The sequence below is a fragment of the Malus sylvestris genome, chromosome 7, assembly GCF_916048215.2.
Source record: "Malus sylvestris chromosome 7, drMalSylv7.2, whole genome shotgun sequence".
Taxonomy (NCBI): Eukaryota; Viridiplantae; Streptophyta; class Magnoliopsida; order Rosales; family Rosaceae; genus Malus; species Malus sylvestris.
In genome coordinates this window covers 11,373,979-11,393,441 of record NC_062266.1, presented here as the reverse complement: position 1 = coordinate 11,393,441, position 19,463 = coordinate 11,373,979, and the positions used below count along the sequence as shown (strand labels likewise).

General features: G+C 38.5%; 1 protein-coding gene across 1 annotated transcript; it reads right to left on the bottom strand.

Moving 5' to 3' along the window:
* Positions 1-115: 115 nt before the first annotated feature.
* Positions 116-9,249, bottom strand: LOC126629114 (protein ARABIDILLO 1). The gene is made up of 12 exons (XM_050299001.1): positions 7,138-9,249; positions 6,801-6,959; positions 6,638-6,718; positions 6,380-6,511; positions 5,679-5,806; positions 4,855-4,942; positions 3,968-4,062; positions 2,341-2,404; positions 1,464-1,639; positions 987-1,208; positions 789-873; positions 116-661 (listed from the first exon to the last, which is right to left on the bottom strand). Exons 1-12 carry the CDS (start codon positions 8,485-8,487, stop codon positions 485-487), a joined length of 2,757 nt encoding a protein of 918 aa, XP_050154958.1. The 5' UTR covers positions 8,488-9,249; the 3' UTR covers positions 116-484.
* Between the last annotated feature and the right edge of the window lie 10,214 nt (positions 9,250-19,463).

Here is a 19,463-nt window from a genome sequence, read left to right as displayed (position 1 = left end):
AGAGGTGATTTCCGCTCACCCTATTTATTTTTCTCCCTTGCCAGACATAACAAGCGTGTGCAGCGGGAGAAGAGCTGCGGCTATCACTTACCTATAAAAACAATAGAACACAAAATTAACTAGTGAAATTTTTCATCAGAATGTTGAATGTTGCCTCGACGAGTCTCAAACAGCAAAAATTGAAAATGGTTAAGGTACAAGTTCTTCAAATTATTCCCCCATCTAAACAAACCTTCTCTTTTTCTTCATATGATTTGGTACAAAGGGAGTAAGTTACTTGAACCTAAATTAACCATCTTTTATGCCTAAGGAATGGGGGGAGGAAGAAAAAATGAAGATCAAGCCGATTTGTTAAACCGAAGATTATAGATTGGGTCCTTGCGGTGCAATGTCCTGTTGTCCGCGGAAGATTGTAACTAAGCATGAAATCAGCCTCCATCAACGATTCTAAACAGAGATGTTTTGCCGGCGGATCACAGATAAATTAAAGTGATGGTTCTATTTGGTGATGCTCAAGATTCCGAAGCACAATTCTAGCAAAGATTTTGGCTTCAAGGGGGGCAGTTGCTGCAGCAGCTGCAGCCCGCAGAAGGCGTGCTGCTCCTCCATTCTGCATAAGGCTGGCATGGTGCATAGCATGCCGGCCACCAGGTATGGTAAACTGCAGTTGAAAGAATACATATATAAAGGATCGTTCTCCATCAATAAATAATGGATATTAAAGTTGGCACTAAACTACACAAAGGACTAGTGTTTCTCACAGAGGTGAGTCTAGTATGCACTTTTACCTGAAGAAGAGCAAATGCAGCACACGCCTTGAGAACAGATGATGTATTCCGTAGCATGGAAACAAATCTTCCAATTTCAGCCCCGCTGACAGTACAAGGAAACGTCAATGTTCAGACGGAAAAAAATATGCAAAATTACAGGGCAAATTTAAAATTTCAGCCTCGTAGACAACAATCGTTAGTTCAGAGAGAGAGAACCTGCATCTCAGATGTCCTGCTTCTTGAATACGAGCACCTTCTGTCACTTGCGCCAACGCTGCAGGGGCTGATGATACTGCAGCAGCACCAAACGTTTGTGGATCAGAAAAAGTGTGGACAAAGGCCTCAATGTGTTTCAGAGCCATCCTTCTAGCGCCATCTAAGCTCACACTCTTTGAGACACTTTCCGATGAAGTCCCTATCATCGCATACTCATCCATTCTGCAGAGTATTAACAAAGTTTTAACATACATATTTTTTCTTACTACAAGAGATATTACTATTAAGACTAAGGGGAGGAGGAGGTTTTGAACCCAGGATGCAGTGGGTTGAAAATGAGGCCACATAGAAGTATACAGACTCACAAGGACGTTAAACCACATCACATACAGAACAAAATATCCCATACATTCAACAGCATTTTGAAACAAAAGAATGAGTAGCAAGCACACAGAAAACAGTTAGGCCTACAAATACCTGCCATCAAACATGTATGCCAATGCCAACGCAGCCATGAAGCGAGCCATTTTTGACACCGAAGAAGAACAAAGATGAACAAGCGCAGGAACACCTCCTTCCTCCACAATCCGGAGAGCATTACCAGGGTTAAAAGCAAGATTCCAAAGAGCACCCGCAGCTGTTTCATGGACATCCTGAAAGTTGAAAAATCAAATCAAATCTTTTTCCAATTACATGAATGAAGAAAGCTCAACAAAAGGATGTTGTAAGGAAATATGAGCATATATTTGCAAGTAATTGCACTGTACTCACTAAAGCATACCCATGAAGGACTATAAAAAGGTTGAATGACCAAAAGAGTATCCAATTAGAACATGAGTGAATTTATATGCAAGGCCATGAGAAACTATGCACTCGAAAAGATGTTACAGGTATCGACACACAAGTTCAAGTATAAAAAGCTTCTCTCATCATGTGCATCAAATGTAAAACAAGACCAAACAGCTAATACTGGATGTAGAGGTCCTAGCTTCAGTTTCCACAATTATTTGTTAACATTATTATACAGACTGTCAGATATTATTTACTGAATAAAAAAGGATACATGAAAATACTCATACTAATCCTTTCAGACTTAACTTCAATGATTGGTATTAGATTCTGCTCCTATTTTTCTTTTTAGACAAAAATTATGTCCATAAATTGATTGCTCAATTCCAGTGCCTAGGTGAGCAGTGATCCACCACGTTCTATTACTATTAAACTAATTTCTGAAACAATCTGCATGTACGACAGCTAATACCAAATTTAATTAAATAATAGTGCTTGATTTTCTCTAATTGACCATAGAACATGAACATCTTAAATAATAATTGAAAAATAAAATAATACTTACTGCAGCTTCAGAGCGTGCCAATGCAATCAAAGGCACAACACCTCCTTCCCGTCCAATGGCAATGCTAACAACCAACAAAAAGTGAGCAAAATCAATAGTGACAGCATTAAATAAAAAATTCATATCAATACTCAATGAAAGAACATAGGAGTATTCTGGATGGAAGAGTATGATAGATTTCAAGAAATAACAATGTGACTGGAGAAAAAGGAAATCTACTGCAGATCACATTCAGTTGATCCATTCATAAAATGCACAAGTGATTATTCTTTAAAAGCACACAGTTGAGTAATTTTGGAAGTTGCATCCTAAACAATCGTAGAGATTACTGGACCAACATTCCAGCATAAAAATTATTCCAGTACCCACAAAAACCATGACAAAGAAGCAAAATAATTGTAGGCAGTAATTATATAATATTATAATTTCAGGTTGACAAATACTTCGATGGAATCTGCTTCTGAGAACTGGAAGACTTGAATATTTTGCTCACAGATTCGCTACTTTCTTGTGGTTTTCATGTAAATTACACTTTTGGTTAAAGTTCAATCTTCTCAACCAATGAAATAAGGAGAAATTTCATTGTTAAAACGTGTTAAGAAGTTAAGCTGGAAAGTCTCTTTGATTAGAAGTTGCACACAAAATGAACAGAAATATCTTATGACAAAGTAACCCTATGGTAAGAAATAAAAGAACAATGAAAAACATTAAAGTGGTAAAACTTTCTAAACCTAACCCGACCAATATTACACTCACAAACTCAAACATCTTAAATATCAGAATCGCACTATTTGGCACAATGTCCATACCAGAGCTGTGACTTTACAGGACTTCCTGCAAACAAGTCATGGAATGTTTTTGAAGCTCTAAGAAATGAAAAGGGCAAAAATGCAATGCAATGCGCTGGAAAAATGCAAACGTGAAGGTTTATGAAATGAAAAGGGAAAAAAGAACAAAACATGAAACAAACTAATTGCATGCCCATGAAATATAAGATACAGCTTTGTCTCTGTTAGGCTATCAGTAAATTAAAATTATTTGAGATTTGGCAGAGCCAAAATTACGATAGATGCCAATATGACATTGTAACAAATAATATCCATTCCCCAGAAATGATTTCTTATTGATTACCCAGTGTCTAGCTACCATCATAAGCATTAGCTGCATTACAAAAAAAGTCTCTCATTAACGTATAACCACATAACAAAATAAATTATAATTAAATTTGATCGAACAGCAACTTGCTGAATCTTAGTCTTTACTACATCACAGCTGTAGTTTAAATGATATTCAAACTCATAAAAATTCTTCCAGATATAATTGGAAAGGAATCTCAAGCCACTGACATCTCTAAATTGCATGCATCTTTTTCTTCTTTTATTTCCTTCCTTTTTCTTTTGTGATAAGCATGGTGTGTGCTTGTTTTCCATCAAAAGTTTAGCTCATCATCATTATCTAGCTAAATGAATAAGGAACCTGACTGAGATCAGGTATTCCAAAAGGTTTTGATCCATAAACTAAAACAAAAATGAACGATATCTCTAGAAAGATATGCATCGCTAGTCCAAACTCTTTGGCTCGTATAGGTTTGAACTAGCTTGATGTGTTACGAAGAGCAAGCACATACCTATTGGCTTCTGACACTGACAATCCCCAAAGAGCACCAGCAGCCCGTTCTTGAAGGCCTGGGGAGGCGTTTGAGCAGCCTTGTGCAAGAGCAACCTGCATACCCAAATGAGGTAGCTTAAACTTACAGTGCAACATTATTGGGTATGAAATAACAAAAACTGTATTTTAACAAGTGGGAACACTTAAGCTTAAAAAGAGCAACAATGTTAAAGTATCACTTTCCAGGTCAAATGGTAAACTATCAAAATGTTCTATAACTTTTAAACAAAAAAAAATTCCATACTCAACACGACATCCACATTATTTTTTTCCTTCACAAACTGGCAGAAGCAAAAGCAGCTAAAGGGACCATTTTTCAAGCAACGCCAACATTCACATTTTTTAGTCCAACTAACAAGAAACCAACTGGACCCAGATTATACTGTAGGATTTAAATTGCAATAAAGAAAATAAAAAATAAAAAACTAACAGTACATAAAACAAATATTTATGTTAGAAGCGTTTTCCAGTTCATCAACTTCAATATGTGCAAGTCCAAATTCGAAATGCCATTCAAATCATGACCAAAAATCTTGATGCAGATATGAAATGGTTCACACACAAAGAAGCTTCTAAACCATCTGTTTCATTAATTTGCTTTGATTTTTTTGTAGATCCAAATAAGTAAAGTAACATGTTTTGGTCACCCTAAGATGTGTATAGCATTTGATAAAAACTTTTTCATAATAATGCAGCATTTATTACAGGGTAAATAAATAGTAAATAAAATGTTCAACTCCAAGAAATACTTATCCAAAAACACTTTATGTTAGGGATTTGAATGAGACGCTAGCATGGATTATGTTGACATTATAAGGTTGTGATTATTCAAGGTAAATATCATACCAATGCCTCAACACCGCCTGCTGCAGCAATTGCTTCTCGATTTCTGTCATCAAACGATAGATTCCACAATGCACCAGCTGCCTCTTGCCTGCTCAATGGTAAAATAAGGTATAGTTTTACATTGGTTGCATAGACAAAAGTTGATAATTAACAACTAATGAGTGAACTAGAATTCCATTTAGCCTCTTAAGCAATTAAAGTAGCCTTTAAAACACAGCATCATTTTTAGTCTGGAAAGAATTAGAGCATCTAACCCAAAACCCAGTGGTCATGAGTTGAAGAGGGCCAAGACATTATATTGAAACACACAGCTTTACATTGCAGATGTGGGTCATACTCTCAACATGCCCCCTCAGTGTGGCAGCCAAAAGCGTAGATAACTTATACTGGGTTCCTTGCTCTGATACCAAGTAAAAGTTAAGGCATCCAACCCAAAACAATGGGCCATCAGTGCAGAGGCCCTTAACATTGTATAATAAACAATGCTTTGCATTCCCAAAGTGAGATATACTCTCAACAAGCCTAAAGCTTAAGCACCACACTCAACAATGAACATTCCTAAACAACTAATAATTTCTTATTACTTTTGTTCCTTAAGCGGGATTCTGTTTCTTTTTTATTGTGGTAATTGGTGAAAGGGGCATGCAAGTATCTTAAACCTTTGATGCATATATGAAATAAAAATTATCTAAATAATAGAAAGTTTGCTTGAAAGAAAATATATTGTAGATAACAAAATAATATCAGACTGATACAAAAACATTAAATCAAAAGATTCAAGAGTTGCTTAAAAAAATGCAAAGAGAGGATCCAGATTAAACTACCTGACACCTTCATGAGGAGATTGTGTAAGCTGAACAAGAGCATCAAGAGCACCTGCCTCTTGTCCAACTGCAGCATTATTACTATTACTGTCTCCATGGGCAGCCAAATTTGCCAAGGCACGGGCAGCCTGGTATAAGAAGTGCATTAATAATTTGCTAAAAAAAAAAAAAAAATACAATGCACACATACAGGTGCATATAAGAGAGAGAGAGAGAGAGAGAGAACCAATGCAAGATGCACACCTGAACCACTAAAAAAGAAAAGAAAGATCATGTTGGGAAAGGCATCACAGATGAGTCTGAATGAGTGAAGCCAATACAATAGTGAAGGAAAGTCCCTAGAAGAACCAGATGCTATATAGAATAAGGAAAACTTTTCACTAATTTAACGCTACACTGTGCGCCATAAATTGGCACTTAGATACAGCGGTACACCATATGAACCTAAGATCTAGGCAGGCTTTGAAGAACCATCACAAATAGTGTGAGATTTTCTATAAACAAAGGACAAACCAATCACCACAACCTGAATCTTGGAAGTGGTGGGTGTCGATCAAAACCGGCTTTTAAGGTTTCTTGGAACTAAGTTTTGCCTGAAGTTTCAACCATCTGGAGCCATAGGAAAAATTGTACACACTTGAAGTATGTTTTTGTTGAGTTGTCAGATAGAGCTTAACAATAGCAACAGAAGGTTCTATTACCTGCTCTTGCACTCCCTCAAACTTGCAGTTACGAGCAAGCATCACTAAAGCATGCACACCACCTGCCACAGCAACCTCTGTGCTACACTTGTCATCAGCAGCCAAATTCGCCAGTGCACCAGCTGCCCGTTCCTGAAAGGACACACATGGAAAGTAAGGCACAACTTAAACCACCATGCAACAGCAACCCAAAGTGTATTGCATAAAATATAAGCATCATACGTAAAGAGAGAAATACGTGAAAAAAAGGTAATGTACCAGAACTCCATCACCACCAGATGACCATTTAAAAATTAGATCAACTAAAGCTTTCACTCCACCGGCCTCAGCAATGGCACCCTGACCAGAAAAACCTAATTGATTACAAGTAAATTTTGGGGCATATGTAAGTGATAAGACAATAGAATGTAGACTATCAGACCTTGTGCTCTTCTCCAACAGAAAGATTCCATAGTCCTCCAGCAGCCTCTTCAGCGACCAGCCTGTTCATAGACCTTGCCAAACCCGCAAGAATATTGATCCCTCCTTCTTCAGCAACAGCTTTAGCAACATTGGCATTCACAGACAAGTTTGCTATAGCCTATTCAAGTAATGAACATTTAAAGGAATGAGGTCAGCCTAATTCCACATCTACATGCATGATAATCATGAATCTGTGTATCACCAAATGACCAATTCCTACACTATAGACCATATCATACAACAATTAGTCAAAAGGGCCGATTGTCATAATACCAAAAGAAAAAAAAATTATATACCTTTGCAGCCTCTGATTGGAGCCCTTCCCGCCAAGATTTTGCCAGGTTTAAGAGAAGACGTATGCCACCATCTCGCATAACAGCTTCAGCCCTCCCACAATCTATGCTAGCATTTTCATCATCAATAACAACAAAAGTTGCAAGTCCTGTAGCTGCCCTTTCTTGGACATCCTCTTGTGAGCTCTGCATTAAAGTGAGCAACAAAGATGCACCTTGCTTGAGCCAAAAAACATCTAAACCCTGTTGATTGCTCTCGGCAATGCGCAAAAGAGTATGAGAGAGAATCCATTCAATCCAACTCATAATGTCATTCAAGTTTTTATCCTTGTTCTTGGAATTCCTCCAATTCAGAAACACATTATTTCCTTTCTTCGTAATGTCGACTAATAAAAAAGCTATTTCTTTCATAATATCTGTAAAAAGGGCAAGTAACATTTTATTTTTATATTTACGAGGAGCAAAGTTGCTGTCTTCTTCAAGCACGGGACAATTCAGGGCACATAAAACCTTCAAGCTCTGTGATGATGATAACAACCGTGAAACAGCAGCAGAACCAATATCAGTTCTTGAAACATCTAGCCCAACCAAGTTAGGCAACTTATGCCAAAGATGTGAAACCACGCCCCATTTCATGTTTGAGGTCCCAGCAACAGAGAGGAATCGAACTGATAAAACATTTCCCAGTGCCATCTCGTCAATGTTCAGACAGTCTATGAACCCGATATCAGTCAAATTTGGACAATGCTTAGATAAAGCATTAATAGCATCAGCTTGCACATCCCTAATTCCGGAAAGTCGAAGCTTTTTCAATTTAGGACAGCAAAGAGCTATTGCTTTTATAGCATCACTGCTGATCCTTTCACAGAAATCTGGCCCAAGCTGGAGGCTTTCAAGTGACTCATGCCGCGCCACGATCACAGATAGAGTGGCATCAGTTATTTTTCTACAGTAATCGCCACTTATTTCACGTAAATTCTTTGCCCGAAGATGCAATATTGCATCAGCAGATTCTGCCCCACGAAACCTAAGCTTCTGAAGATTTACACATCTTGAAGCAAGTGAAGATGCCATGGTATCATTGCATTTGTGAGCGCGAAGATCCAAAGACGTCCACAAACAAGGCGAAATTCCAAGAACCCTCCATGTCTTGCAAGTTGAAGATAAGCTTGCCCGGTCACGATAATTCAGACATGAAAACAACTGAATGACTGTATCATCTGGCAAACCAGTCCAATCGACAATCCCATTTTGCATTGGACATGAAACTTCATCTTCAATTTCTGGATAACTAGGCAAAACCACCTTCTCCTTCCCCTTCCTAGCCACCTTTCGCCGCACCCTACGACTCATATCTCAATCAATACAGATGACCCAGAAACCGATAGTCCAAAACCATTCAACTTCACAATACCCAAATCTTATTACCACTGAAGAACAACACACAGACCCATAAACATGTAACCTTCAAGCTCAAATACCAAGTTCCAGAACCAGTAAAAAGGAACACAACAAACCCAAAAACCAAAACTGTTCCACCTCAAAAACCCTAATGCCCAGACAGAAACGAATTGTATATATATATACCAAACAGAATTAGAGGTTCACAATATACAGCAATCTAAGCCCACCGATTTCAAATACCCAATTGAATTGGGTATCCGAAATGCATCACAGAGGAGGAAATTAATGGTTATTTTCAAACCTGCGAGCTGATGCTATGTGGGTTTGTCACGATACCCTTAAATCTTCAAGCTTTCGCAAGTAAATCAAGTGCCTTTGACAGATTGTGTTGAAGGAAGCTGCAAATTGATGAGCGAGTGAGGGGGGGAGAGAGAGGAGGCAAAGCTCAAGGAAGGGTAGGAGAGAATTCAGGTGTGTTTTTGACAAAGAGAGGAGGAGGAGAGCTAAAAAGCCAAACCCTCAAAGCATGTGTCTACCCCTCTCTCCCCAATTAGGAATTAGATTAGGCTTTTGGTTCTTGGTTCTTGGTTTTGTGCACCAATTTAGAGAGAGAAAGGAGAAGGGTGTGGAGATATGGGGGTAAAAGGAGAAAAGAAATACAGCATTGAGGTGTGTGTGAGGAGCGAGAGAAGAATGGTGTGAAAACTATATAAGCAAGCTCATCAAGGAGCATCAAAAGTTTGCAATATTCAATTTTTAGGTTTATGCAATTGTTGGGCTATTAATAATTTAAAAAGGAAGCAAAATCTTATGCTCAATGGCTATATGCAATGCTAAAATATGTGATAATTGATTGTTAGATAGTGAATATAATTTTTCTCTCATGAAAACAAGTGCATTTGAACTCCTTTTTTGTGTGTGTGAAGATTGTAAATTACGTAGGTACGTATATGAATCTGGTATACATCACTTATACATCATTGGTAAGGCTTGCTTGCTTGTATATTTTCCTTTCATATAACTTTTTATTTGGATTGCATCTTGTTGATGCACAAAATCGGTGAGGACTTTGGTACAACAGAAAGTGTTAAGTTTGTGACCTTCGCTAGATTGCTCAAGTTACTAGTGTGGATAAGTATGCAAATGGATAGAGACAAGGAAGCAAACACAAGATGTACGTGGTTCACCCAGATTGGCTACGTCCACGGAGTAGAGGAGTTCTCATTAATTGTGAAGGGTTTACACAAGTACATAGGTTCAAGCTCTCCCTTAGTGAGTACTGAATGATTTAGTACAAATGACATCAGGAAATATTGTGGGAGAATGATCTCCTTTTATAGAAGAGATTTTCTAGCTTTGTTTTGACATTGACACGTGTCGTGTTGTGATTGACTTCTGATGTTGACATGTGTCGTGCTATGATTAGCTTCTGATGTCGACACGTGTCGCGCTGTGATTGGCCTCCTGGTTAGAGGGAAACTCTTCTGGATCCTTAACGGTATAACGTTGACCGGTGCTCAATAGTTTCGGGATTTGTCAAATATGGTATAAACACATCTCATTATTTCTTTAAGGGAGGGATTTTGCTTGATGGGGGAGGTTCCCATTAGCAAAATTCAACTTTGCACCATTCAGAAACAGTTGAGCTCTGTGCACTGAGTAAGGCCTTGTTAACTTGTTGGCAAATCTGGAATGACAGAAATGCATTTGTGTTTAGGAACTTACAACTAAATCCTGCTCATACCATCACTCTTGATGTTGCAACGGGATTATCTTATTTTAAAGTTAATGCTAAAAAGAGTAAGCATGGTCTGTTTGTCCTTATGAAATGACTAAATGGCAACATCCAGACTCTTCTTATGTTAAAGTCAACTTTGATGGTTCTGTTGTCCAAAACAAAAATGCGGCAGATTTGTGATTATGAATGACAAAGGTCAACCCTTCGTTGTTGGAGCTATGAATCTGAAAGAAACAACCATGTCGGTGGCAAAAGCTGTGGCATTGAGAGAAGCTTTAAAATTTGCAAGACATAAGGGATTTCCTCGGATCATGGTGGATGGTGATTCAAAGTTGGTCATCAATGTTGTTCAAGGATTGTATGGAGTTCCCTGGAAATTAAAATCCATTATTGAAGACATTTAGTGGCTTGCTTCTTCATTTGATTCTATCAAACGGTCTCATATTTTCCGATAAGCAAACGTTGTAGCTAGTTAGGGCCCCTCTGTACAAAATTTACGTATTTGGGAGTATTGTATTCCTGATAAGGCTTACAATGCTTTTATGTGTGATTGTATTTGAAATGGTTGTATAAGGGGTCTCTATGTTTAAATGAATTTCTTTACTTAGCAAAATTCATGCATTGTTCTATGTGCATGTCAAATTAACTAAAAATAGCAAAGAAGCCATTTGTTGATATATGTACAAATAAAGGCCTTGTTTAGTAGAGATGATTGACTTGGGCATGACTATTCACTATCATAAAGGCATTTTAATGAAAGAAATGGATGACAAATTTCTTATTTTGTCCAAGTTGAAGGTTACTCATGAAGGAAAGATATCCCTACTCATGAACAAAACATATCGCTACTTGTCCCAACAAAAATGGTAGAACAACAACTATTATTCATTTAACCCTAGCTGCAACTTTCTTCTTCCCTCCTCCTCCCTCTGCCACTCTAGGGGTGGGCAAACGGGTATCAGACCCGCGGGTTGGGTCGGGTCCATGCGGTTCGGGACGGGTATGAAAATCGTAAAATACAAACGGGACGGGGCAGGCCGAGTTCAAGAAATTAACGGGATGGGTCCAAATCTTCAAACCCACGAGACTCCGGACCGGCCCGTTTCTATTATACAATGGTTGGGTCTTGCTCGGGGATTAGAAACCCACCAATTTGGATGAATGAATGGGCCTATTCCTATAATACAACGAAAACTTCTAGAGCCTATTTCAAACAAACTTGGCAATTTCCTTTCGACCCTTTTGCTTTGTAATTTTGAAACCTTCCAGAGCCTTCTCCCTTCTTCATTCCAAACTGAAACCCCAAGTTCCTCCGTCTCTCATTTTTCTCTCTCTCTCTCTCTGTAAATCCATAAACCATTCAACATACCCAAACTTCTTCAAATCCCTCCATTTCTGCTTGCATGCTCTCACTCTCTCCCTTGATTTTATCGAAATTTCACTCGGACGAAGATGGCGCAAGGCTCGAGATTAGAGAAGACGGTGGGCTCTAAGATCGATGAAGATGACGCGGTGGACGTGCTTTCCGTCATTGGTCTCGGAAAAGATGGTGTTAAAGGCTTCGTCGCTGCGGCCGATGGTCTTGTCATGGGCATCTGACCATCTGGTCATTACTGCACCTAGGTTTCGCGACGTCGGAGGAAGATGAGACTTAGAGCAACATCGTTCCCTTCTGTTGGAAGAAGCAAATCTTCAAATGAGGAGAACAAAGATGTGACGAAGACCTGAGGCGTGAGTGAAGATTTGGACCCATGCCTACCTCTATTCCCACCACGGTTCTCATTTTCTCCTTTCCCTCCTTTTAATTATTTTAATTTTTATGTGTTTATTCATTTATTTGCATATTAGGAATTGTTTGTTGATGCTTTTCTGCCTATTTGTTTCTGGGTCTGTTTTTCCTTCACTGAAGTATCAAAAGATTGGATTTTTATTATTAGTCTATGAGTCTGTTTTTCGTACCAGATCTTTCTGTCTGATCAGTGATCACAGTAAGATTAATTTTCTTTCACCCATAGTTTTTCTTCGTTGTACTTCCATCAGTTTTCGTTATTGTATGAGGACAATTTTTTGTATTTTAATTTTAAATCCTGCACTTAATTCACCATGGAAAACATGGCATTGCTGATCGTTTATCTGCTATGTGATCTCGGGGATATACTTTGGTGAAGGAAAGGTTATTCGCTTCACCCGAGGAGCTATTTACAAATTACCAAAAAAAAAGAGTTGGACCCGTGGACCCGGCCCGTGCCCACCCTTGTGCCACTCTACTTCTCGCCTCTAGCCACTACTACCAAGATTCCTCCTCCCACCCTCTTATCGCCACCACCACCGAGATTTAGCCATCACCACCATTGCATTTTTGCGGACCACACCACCAAAAACTGATCGGAAGTCAAATGTCGGTAAACGACACCGTCAATATCAGTTTAAAAATTTAGCCATACCGACATAGTTCGGAAGTGATTTTAGGGTGTCGGTTTCGGGAAGCGATTTTTGGTTTTCAGTTCGATTACCGAACTGAAGCGAACCCAGCCTACTTTTAGTGTAAGGAAAACATATAACTAATCTATTTACAATAGAAAATAAAATCGTAATATTTGTACAATAGGAAATTTTCTAAGAAAAGAAAAACAACCACGATCCTATTTTGACTTGGATATCACGATCGTGTTTTCTATAAAAAGTTCTTTTTTCAACTCGCTGCATCTCGAGTTCAAAATCTCCCTCATCATTTTAGTGTTGTTAAAAATATTATTATCGCGAAAAATGAAATAAAAGTAATAATGGTAAAAATAAAATAAAGAACCTAACCCAAATGGCTAGTCCTCTCATACACAAAATAAATTAGAATGGACAAAAGCTAAAGACACAAGAAGCTTGAGCAGACATTTAGTGATCCCCGATAGCTGGAGACAAGTGGTTTCATAAGCTGGTTCAATTTGTGAAATCTCTTAGTTAAAACCCAACTAAGTTTGACTTAATATGTGATGAGATCCAAGCTCAAAATATGCTTTTCGGCCATCTCACCTATCATAACACTCACAATGTACTAGTCATAATAATTTGGTTCGAATTTGTATTTAACAAGAATCAAATCTAAGATCTTTTACTTACATGGAAGATGACTATCCATACTTAGTAGATTTGGGTTGTATTTCGACTTTTAAGTTACTACTTTTCGGCCATTCCAACCTCAAAATATGAAACCTAACGGATGTTTCATATTTGCATTGAATTAGATTATTGTCAGATTTATTTGAAACTTGAAAAAAAAAATTCTTTAGTAGCTACCTTCTTTTATTATATTTAGGATTTTTATATTAGCACCTCACAAAATGTTGAATGCATCCCACATTAAAATTTAATATTAAATGATTTATTTATCCTACTATGCAATGACAATTTTGACCTTATTAGGTTTTAAAAAAAAAATCTAAATACACCCCAAATTACTTTTAACGTATTATTTATCTTCTTCAACTATCAAAATCTCTCCGATCCTCCATTGTTGAACAAAACCCTAACCAATGAAACTACAAACATATTGATTGAGAAAAAATATTTTTGACAAATGAAACACGAAATCGATGTTTCGGAAGCTTCACATGAGGTAAGACTTCATATTCTTTATTGTTGTAGTGATTTTGACGACATCGATAATTATTTAATCTTACTTTTGCTGCGTTATTCAAGTTTCTATGTTCGTATTCATCATTTAGGGATCACAAGGATTACATGAAGAATTAAACACCTAAAATTACCATTAAATATTAATGACAGACGACATGGGTTTTAATTGTGGAATTGAAAACAACCCACATATGTTTTAAATCCCAGAAAGCATCTTTTGTCAAAATTCCAGTCGGGATTTTTTGTCCAAATTAAAAGCTTTATAAGATTTGAGAAATGTGGGGTGTATAAAAAATACGGGGTGCACATAGAAAATGTAAGGTGTTTATTGAAAATGTGAGGTGTGAGGGTATTATGGGGTATGTGGGGTGTATTAAGATAATTTTTCATTGAAAAAACAAATATGACGTGTATTAAGTATGTGGAGTTTATTCAACAATTTATGGGATGTTAATATAATAAACCTAATATTTATCTATATTTAAATTTTGAATTAAACTACAGTTACATGTATGTAATACTTACTCGAATTAGATTCAGATTAGAGTTTGATAGATTAAAAGGTCAATTAAATTTATCGCAAACTCAACCTAGTTGTAGGATTGATACAATTATTTTCTGATCGTTAAATAGTAATTATATTAAACACATATAAATACGGTAGCCAAATCCCTTAATTGTTAATGTATCCAATTATTTACTCACCAACACAAAATGAAACGCTAAGCATCCATTCTTCCTATTTCTTGTGTAGTTTACACAACAAAATCATCCTCTTTGGCTCACTACCTTCTTCCATTATTCAAGCTGCGCTTTCCTAAAACCATTATTATGTTTAAGTTGTATTTCTTAAGTTACATGTGGTGTTTATATGTTTCTTTTGATAATGGAGGTGGAGCAATGCCCTTGTAAAGGATTTTTTGGCCTTTTTAATTTTCTTTGGAGCACTGAGTTGTTAGAAAAATGAAAATTTGTGAGGATCGAACTCGCATTAGAATGCATATACATAATTGTTTTTCTTCATTACAATACAATGTCATCTGGTTGATCTTAGTTTTGTAGTAAATGAAGTTTTTGTAATGTGAACCAAATAGTAATCCAATACCTTCCACTTTTAAGTGATCGATTGTCTAAGAAAAGTTAATATTTTTTAAAGTATAGATTATATATAGATTAGGAAAATGATTACAACCGAAAGAAAAAATACCTTCATTCGAGTAAATTACAATTAGGCGATCGAGACTACATTTTAGATCCTGGATTGTGCCCAACAATTCAACCTACTTCTTCTCCCGCTCAAAGCAACTGAAGAGTCAGACCAGTGATTCCAAAAAAAATATATATATATATTTTCTTAAGCATCTACGATTTATTAGGTCACTGCGTTACCTTTTTAACACTATTTTTGGCGAGCAACCGTTTACCCTAGAAATTACAAAGCTTGTGTAATGTGCAAGTCGAATAACTATGAACTAACTATGTCATTCTTGTGAATGTGGGTGTGCCAAATCGCAACCGAGCACGATTGGGCGATTATAATACATGTGGTGGTGGTATCGAATGCGTCACTGACTTCTGCACTTGAATGATTACAGACGAGAAAGGAACTCCCCTTGGGCTTGGGTTTTAAAACTTGAAGACAAGGTTGTTTAATTCACTACAAAGTTCAGGATCTCTTGTGCCAAGTTCGGTTGCCTTAACTATATTCTTGATAATATAGGTGCATTGGATTGGTATCAAGCTGTAAGGGTGTTTTGATAGTGAACGAGGTTTGACTGTCTGAATGCCGAATTGCACAATGCACTTGAGAGTAACTAATCATAAAACACTTTACTTGGTTGGGATTAAGTGACCTCTTTGAGCGAAAGAAATAAGAATTCTTTGCTTGCTGAGACTTAGATAGATAACCAACCAACCTAGAAGTAATGTTGTTTACTTGTCCAAACTGAAGGTGCTCATATGCTGCTTGATTCTATGGCGCCAGTGCTGTTTACTTATCCAAACTGAAGGTTTCGCCGGTTGTCAACACACTGCTGATTGCTAATCCAAACGAAAGATGTGTTGACATAAGGGTTATGATAGTTAGTTTCTTTCTTTGGGATGTAGAACGGTTTCGCAGAGAAAGGGTTTCATAGAGAGAGAGTTTTCGCGTAGAGCGTTTGAGTTGTTTGTTGAGTTGAACGTGGCTTTCCACGTTGCAGAACCTCTTCTATTATATGGCATTTTCCTGAATATTCTCTCTTTATCTCTTTAATTCCCTCATTAGCCAAGACTCATCTTTATGGAGCCAAAAATAATCACAATGTGACACGTGGATTTTTGGACAAAAGAGGACAAAATACCCTTGAGCTACAACGGGATTCCTACGCACGAGCAGCGGACAATCATCCTTCAACTAAATTAAAAGTGCCCAAAATAGATAACAATTCAAAACATATCTCATCAAATCCCTTCTACAAGGTAACTCCCAAAACCTATTTCATTCCATATATCTTTTACCTCATTTTCCCTTTTTTAGCTAATCAATTAGCTATTTATTTTATTCATTCCATAACCTCCAAAACTTTCTTTCTAAAAATGTGTTAATTGGCTAATCAATGGAATAATTGCCTAATTAATTCATTAATTGCCAAATAAATCACATAATAAACCACAAAATACACCCAAAAAACATCACAAAGGCCGACCACCTTTTCTCCAAATGGGACCGGCCATACTCTATATATTAAACCCCATTTTCTCTAAAAACCTAAGTCCACACTCTTGCAAAACTACAAAAACTCTCTAAACACTTTTCTCTCTAAATTCTAACTTTGGCATCGAAGGTTCTTCGGTCAAAGCCCCCCTTATTCATTGTGGGCGCGTGAGGCTCTTGGCCTTGATCCTAAGGTGTTAATTGTTTTGTAGGTGCAATTTTGTCCAAGATTAAGGAGGAAGAAATTTGCATCCACAAATTTGTGCTTTCATTAAGAGAAGAGTCACTCACTCGTAGAAGACTCCCGCATAAAAAAGTTTTTCTATTTTCTTGTCCATTTGTAGATTTTTCGTACGTTCTTATTATTAGAATTTTTTTTTTGCAAGGATTCTTTGATAAAACGTAAAAGAGAAATATAATGGCTAGAAATTTAGAAAATTCCATAAGTGAAAATTGCAATATTCAAGAAATGGGACCATGGTGATCCACGAGGCTAAATGTGATCATAGAAGCGGCACCATTGTTACGGGGCTCCACCATGGTAACCACCGTGGTGGCCACCAAGGTCACCACTACCCGCAGCGAGGTCCATGTCACCACTACCACGTCCTGAGCCGTGCCATCTAAGCTTGCATAGGCCCAAGCCTAAGCCGCGCCATCCAAGGCACATGGCACCAATGCCATGACTCAAGCCTCGCACTCGCATGCATCACGCACTGAGCAGCATGCTCCAACGACCCAGCCTGCTCCTGTGGCCCAGCCTGCTCTCGCCGAGCAGCCTACTCCCGTGGCCTTCCAAGCAGCCCAAATTGATCCAAGATTAGTTCAACCATCCAGGTTCCAAATTTCCGAATCGACGATCGAACTGGGAGAATTTTCACCACATTTTTCTTCGGATTTGACATTTCCCAACTTAAATCTCACGCCTAAAGTCTACCTTTCTATTGCTCAAAGAGACACATTCCTTCCAAGCTATTCCAACCCAAATGGAGAACAACACTTGTCTCGACAAGTCATAGAGTTGACCAACGCCCTTGCACAGCAGACGACCTTGGTGAACCAGCTCTTGCAGCGTACCGAGATACAACGTGCCCCAGACAAGGTGTCCCGAAATAGGATAAAGGCAGACAAAGAACATCTCCAGCAGCATCCCGGTAAGTAACCACTCGACTAGCCACGAATTGAGCGTTCAGGTAGTGTACACTCCTGATTGGGCCCCCGAGATAGCGTAACTCCCGATTTAGAGCGCGGAGGAGCGTGCACTCTCAACTAGGCCCACAGACGAGCATACATTCACGGTTAGGGTCACACTTCGATAGTCAACATGAGCAACCTTCCAGGTAAAGTGTTCATTTACGGCTAAGCCCGCAATGAGCATCATCCACCTCACATCGGAGTAGGCAACATGACGGACGGAGAGAAGCAGTCACTCAATCTGGCCCAAGTTCAACATGCAACATGCGAAGAACTCACTCGCCTGCTAGGAACGCGCTACACACACTGCATCCGCGACATAGACGAGCCAAACACATGGAAGAGCAGCCTAGACCAATAAGTCACGGTTGGGGGCAATCGAGAGCTCCACTACCTCAACAAAGATAAATTCAGGAAGAAGTAGAGAAATTTTTGACCAAGCGATTGTGCAGTTTCCAACGTAACGAGGTCACCGATGAGGCACTACAACGGAACATGACCAACATAAGCAGGTCACCCTTCACAGACAAGTCGAGTAGGCAGAGCCCCTACGCGAGTTTAGTATGCCACATTTCACATCTTTCAAAATGGATGACGACCCGGAGAGACACTTAAAGCACTACCAAAACACGATGATCATCTATTGAAACAACGACAATCTCATGTGCAAGATATTCACCACCACTTTACAAGGCGAGGCGCAAGATTGGTTCTACACCCTGCCGCCACAATCCATCCAGAGTTTCAATGAACTTTCTTTGATTTTCACCAAAGAATATTCATCATATCGCTCAATCAAGAAGAAGTCTGACCATTTGTTCAACGTCAAGAAGAACCCAAAGAAGTCGCTTCGTACCTATGTGAAGAGGTTCAAAGCAGAGAAGGCAAGGATAGTCAGATGCAACGACTCGATAGCTAGAGCAACTTTTCAAAAAAGATTTCCAATAGACCACCCGTTATTCGGAAAATTGATCATGAAAGAAAATCTAACTCTGGCAAACTCTTTCGCTCTGGCAGAGCAGCATGCACTTTGGGATGAGGTTCGCCAATGCACATTCAAGGACTTGAAGAAGTATCTGGCATCACCTCCCTATTATCCAAACCGGAAGCAACAGAGGACTTAGTCATATGTTTGACTGTATCTAAAGCAGCAATAAGCTCTACCATCATACGAAAAGAGTTGGGGGCCCGACTACCTGTATTCCACAGTTCAAAAGCTTTCCTCGAAGCTATCAGAAATTCAAAAGCTAACTTTGGCGATAGTTGTTACAACCCGGAAGCTCAAGTTTTACCTTGAAACACACGCAGTCATCCTCATGACGCACTATTTTGCCCAATCCAGACGCGCGACCACAAAGGTGTAGACCTTGGTGAATGCAAAGTTTTCTGACGAAAGCAACAACTCGACCCAAAAGACACGCCAAGGGTAGACGAACACTGGAAGGACACATTCGAAAGTAAGTTTTGTCTTCGTCGCCCCAAAAGATTCTACATAGGAGTAACATGTACCGGCAGTTGAGCACCACATCTTGTTACGCGTCACACGACCCTAGCCGATCTTTGCTCCATAATTTAGCTCTAGAGTGGTTCAATACCGATAATTGAGCATTTCCTACTACGTGTACCATGGTTTTAGCTCCACAACTCCCTACCAAGCATTCATGAGGC

Coding starts and splice junctions, on each gene's coding strand:
- LOC126629114 (XM_050299001.1), bottom strand. CDS start 8,487: ATGAGTCGTAGGGTGCGGCGAAAGGTGGCTAGGAAGGGGAAGGAGAAG. Junction 6,719..6,800: donor CTGTTGGAGAAGAGCACAAG/GTCTGATAGTCT, acceptor TTTTCTGGTCAG/GGTGCCATTGCTGAGGCCGG. Junction 4,943..5,678: donor TCTCCTCATGAAGGTGTCAG/GTAGTTTAATCT, acceptor ACCATTGAGCAG/GCAAGAGGCAGCTGGTGCAT.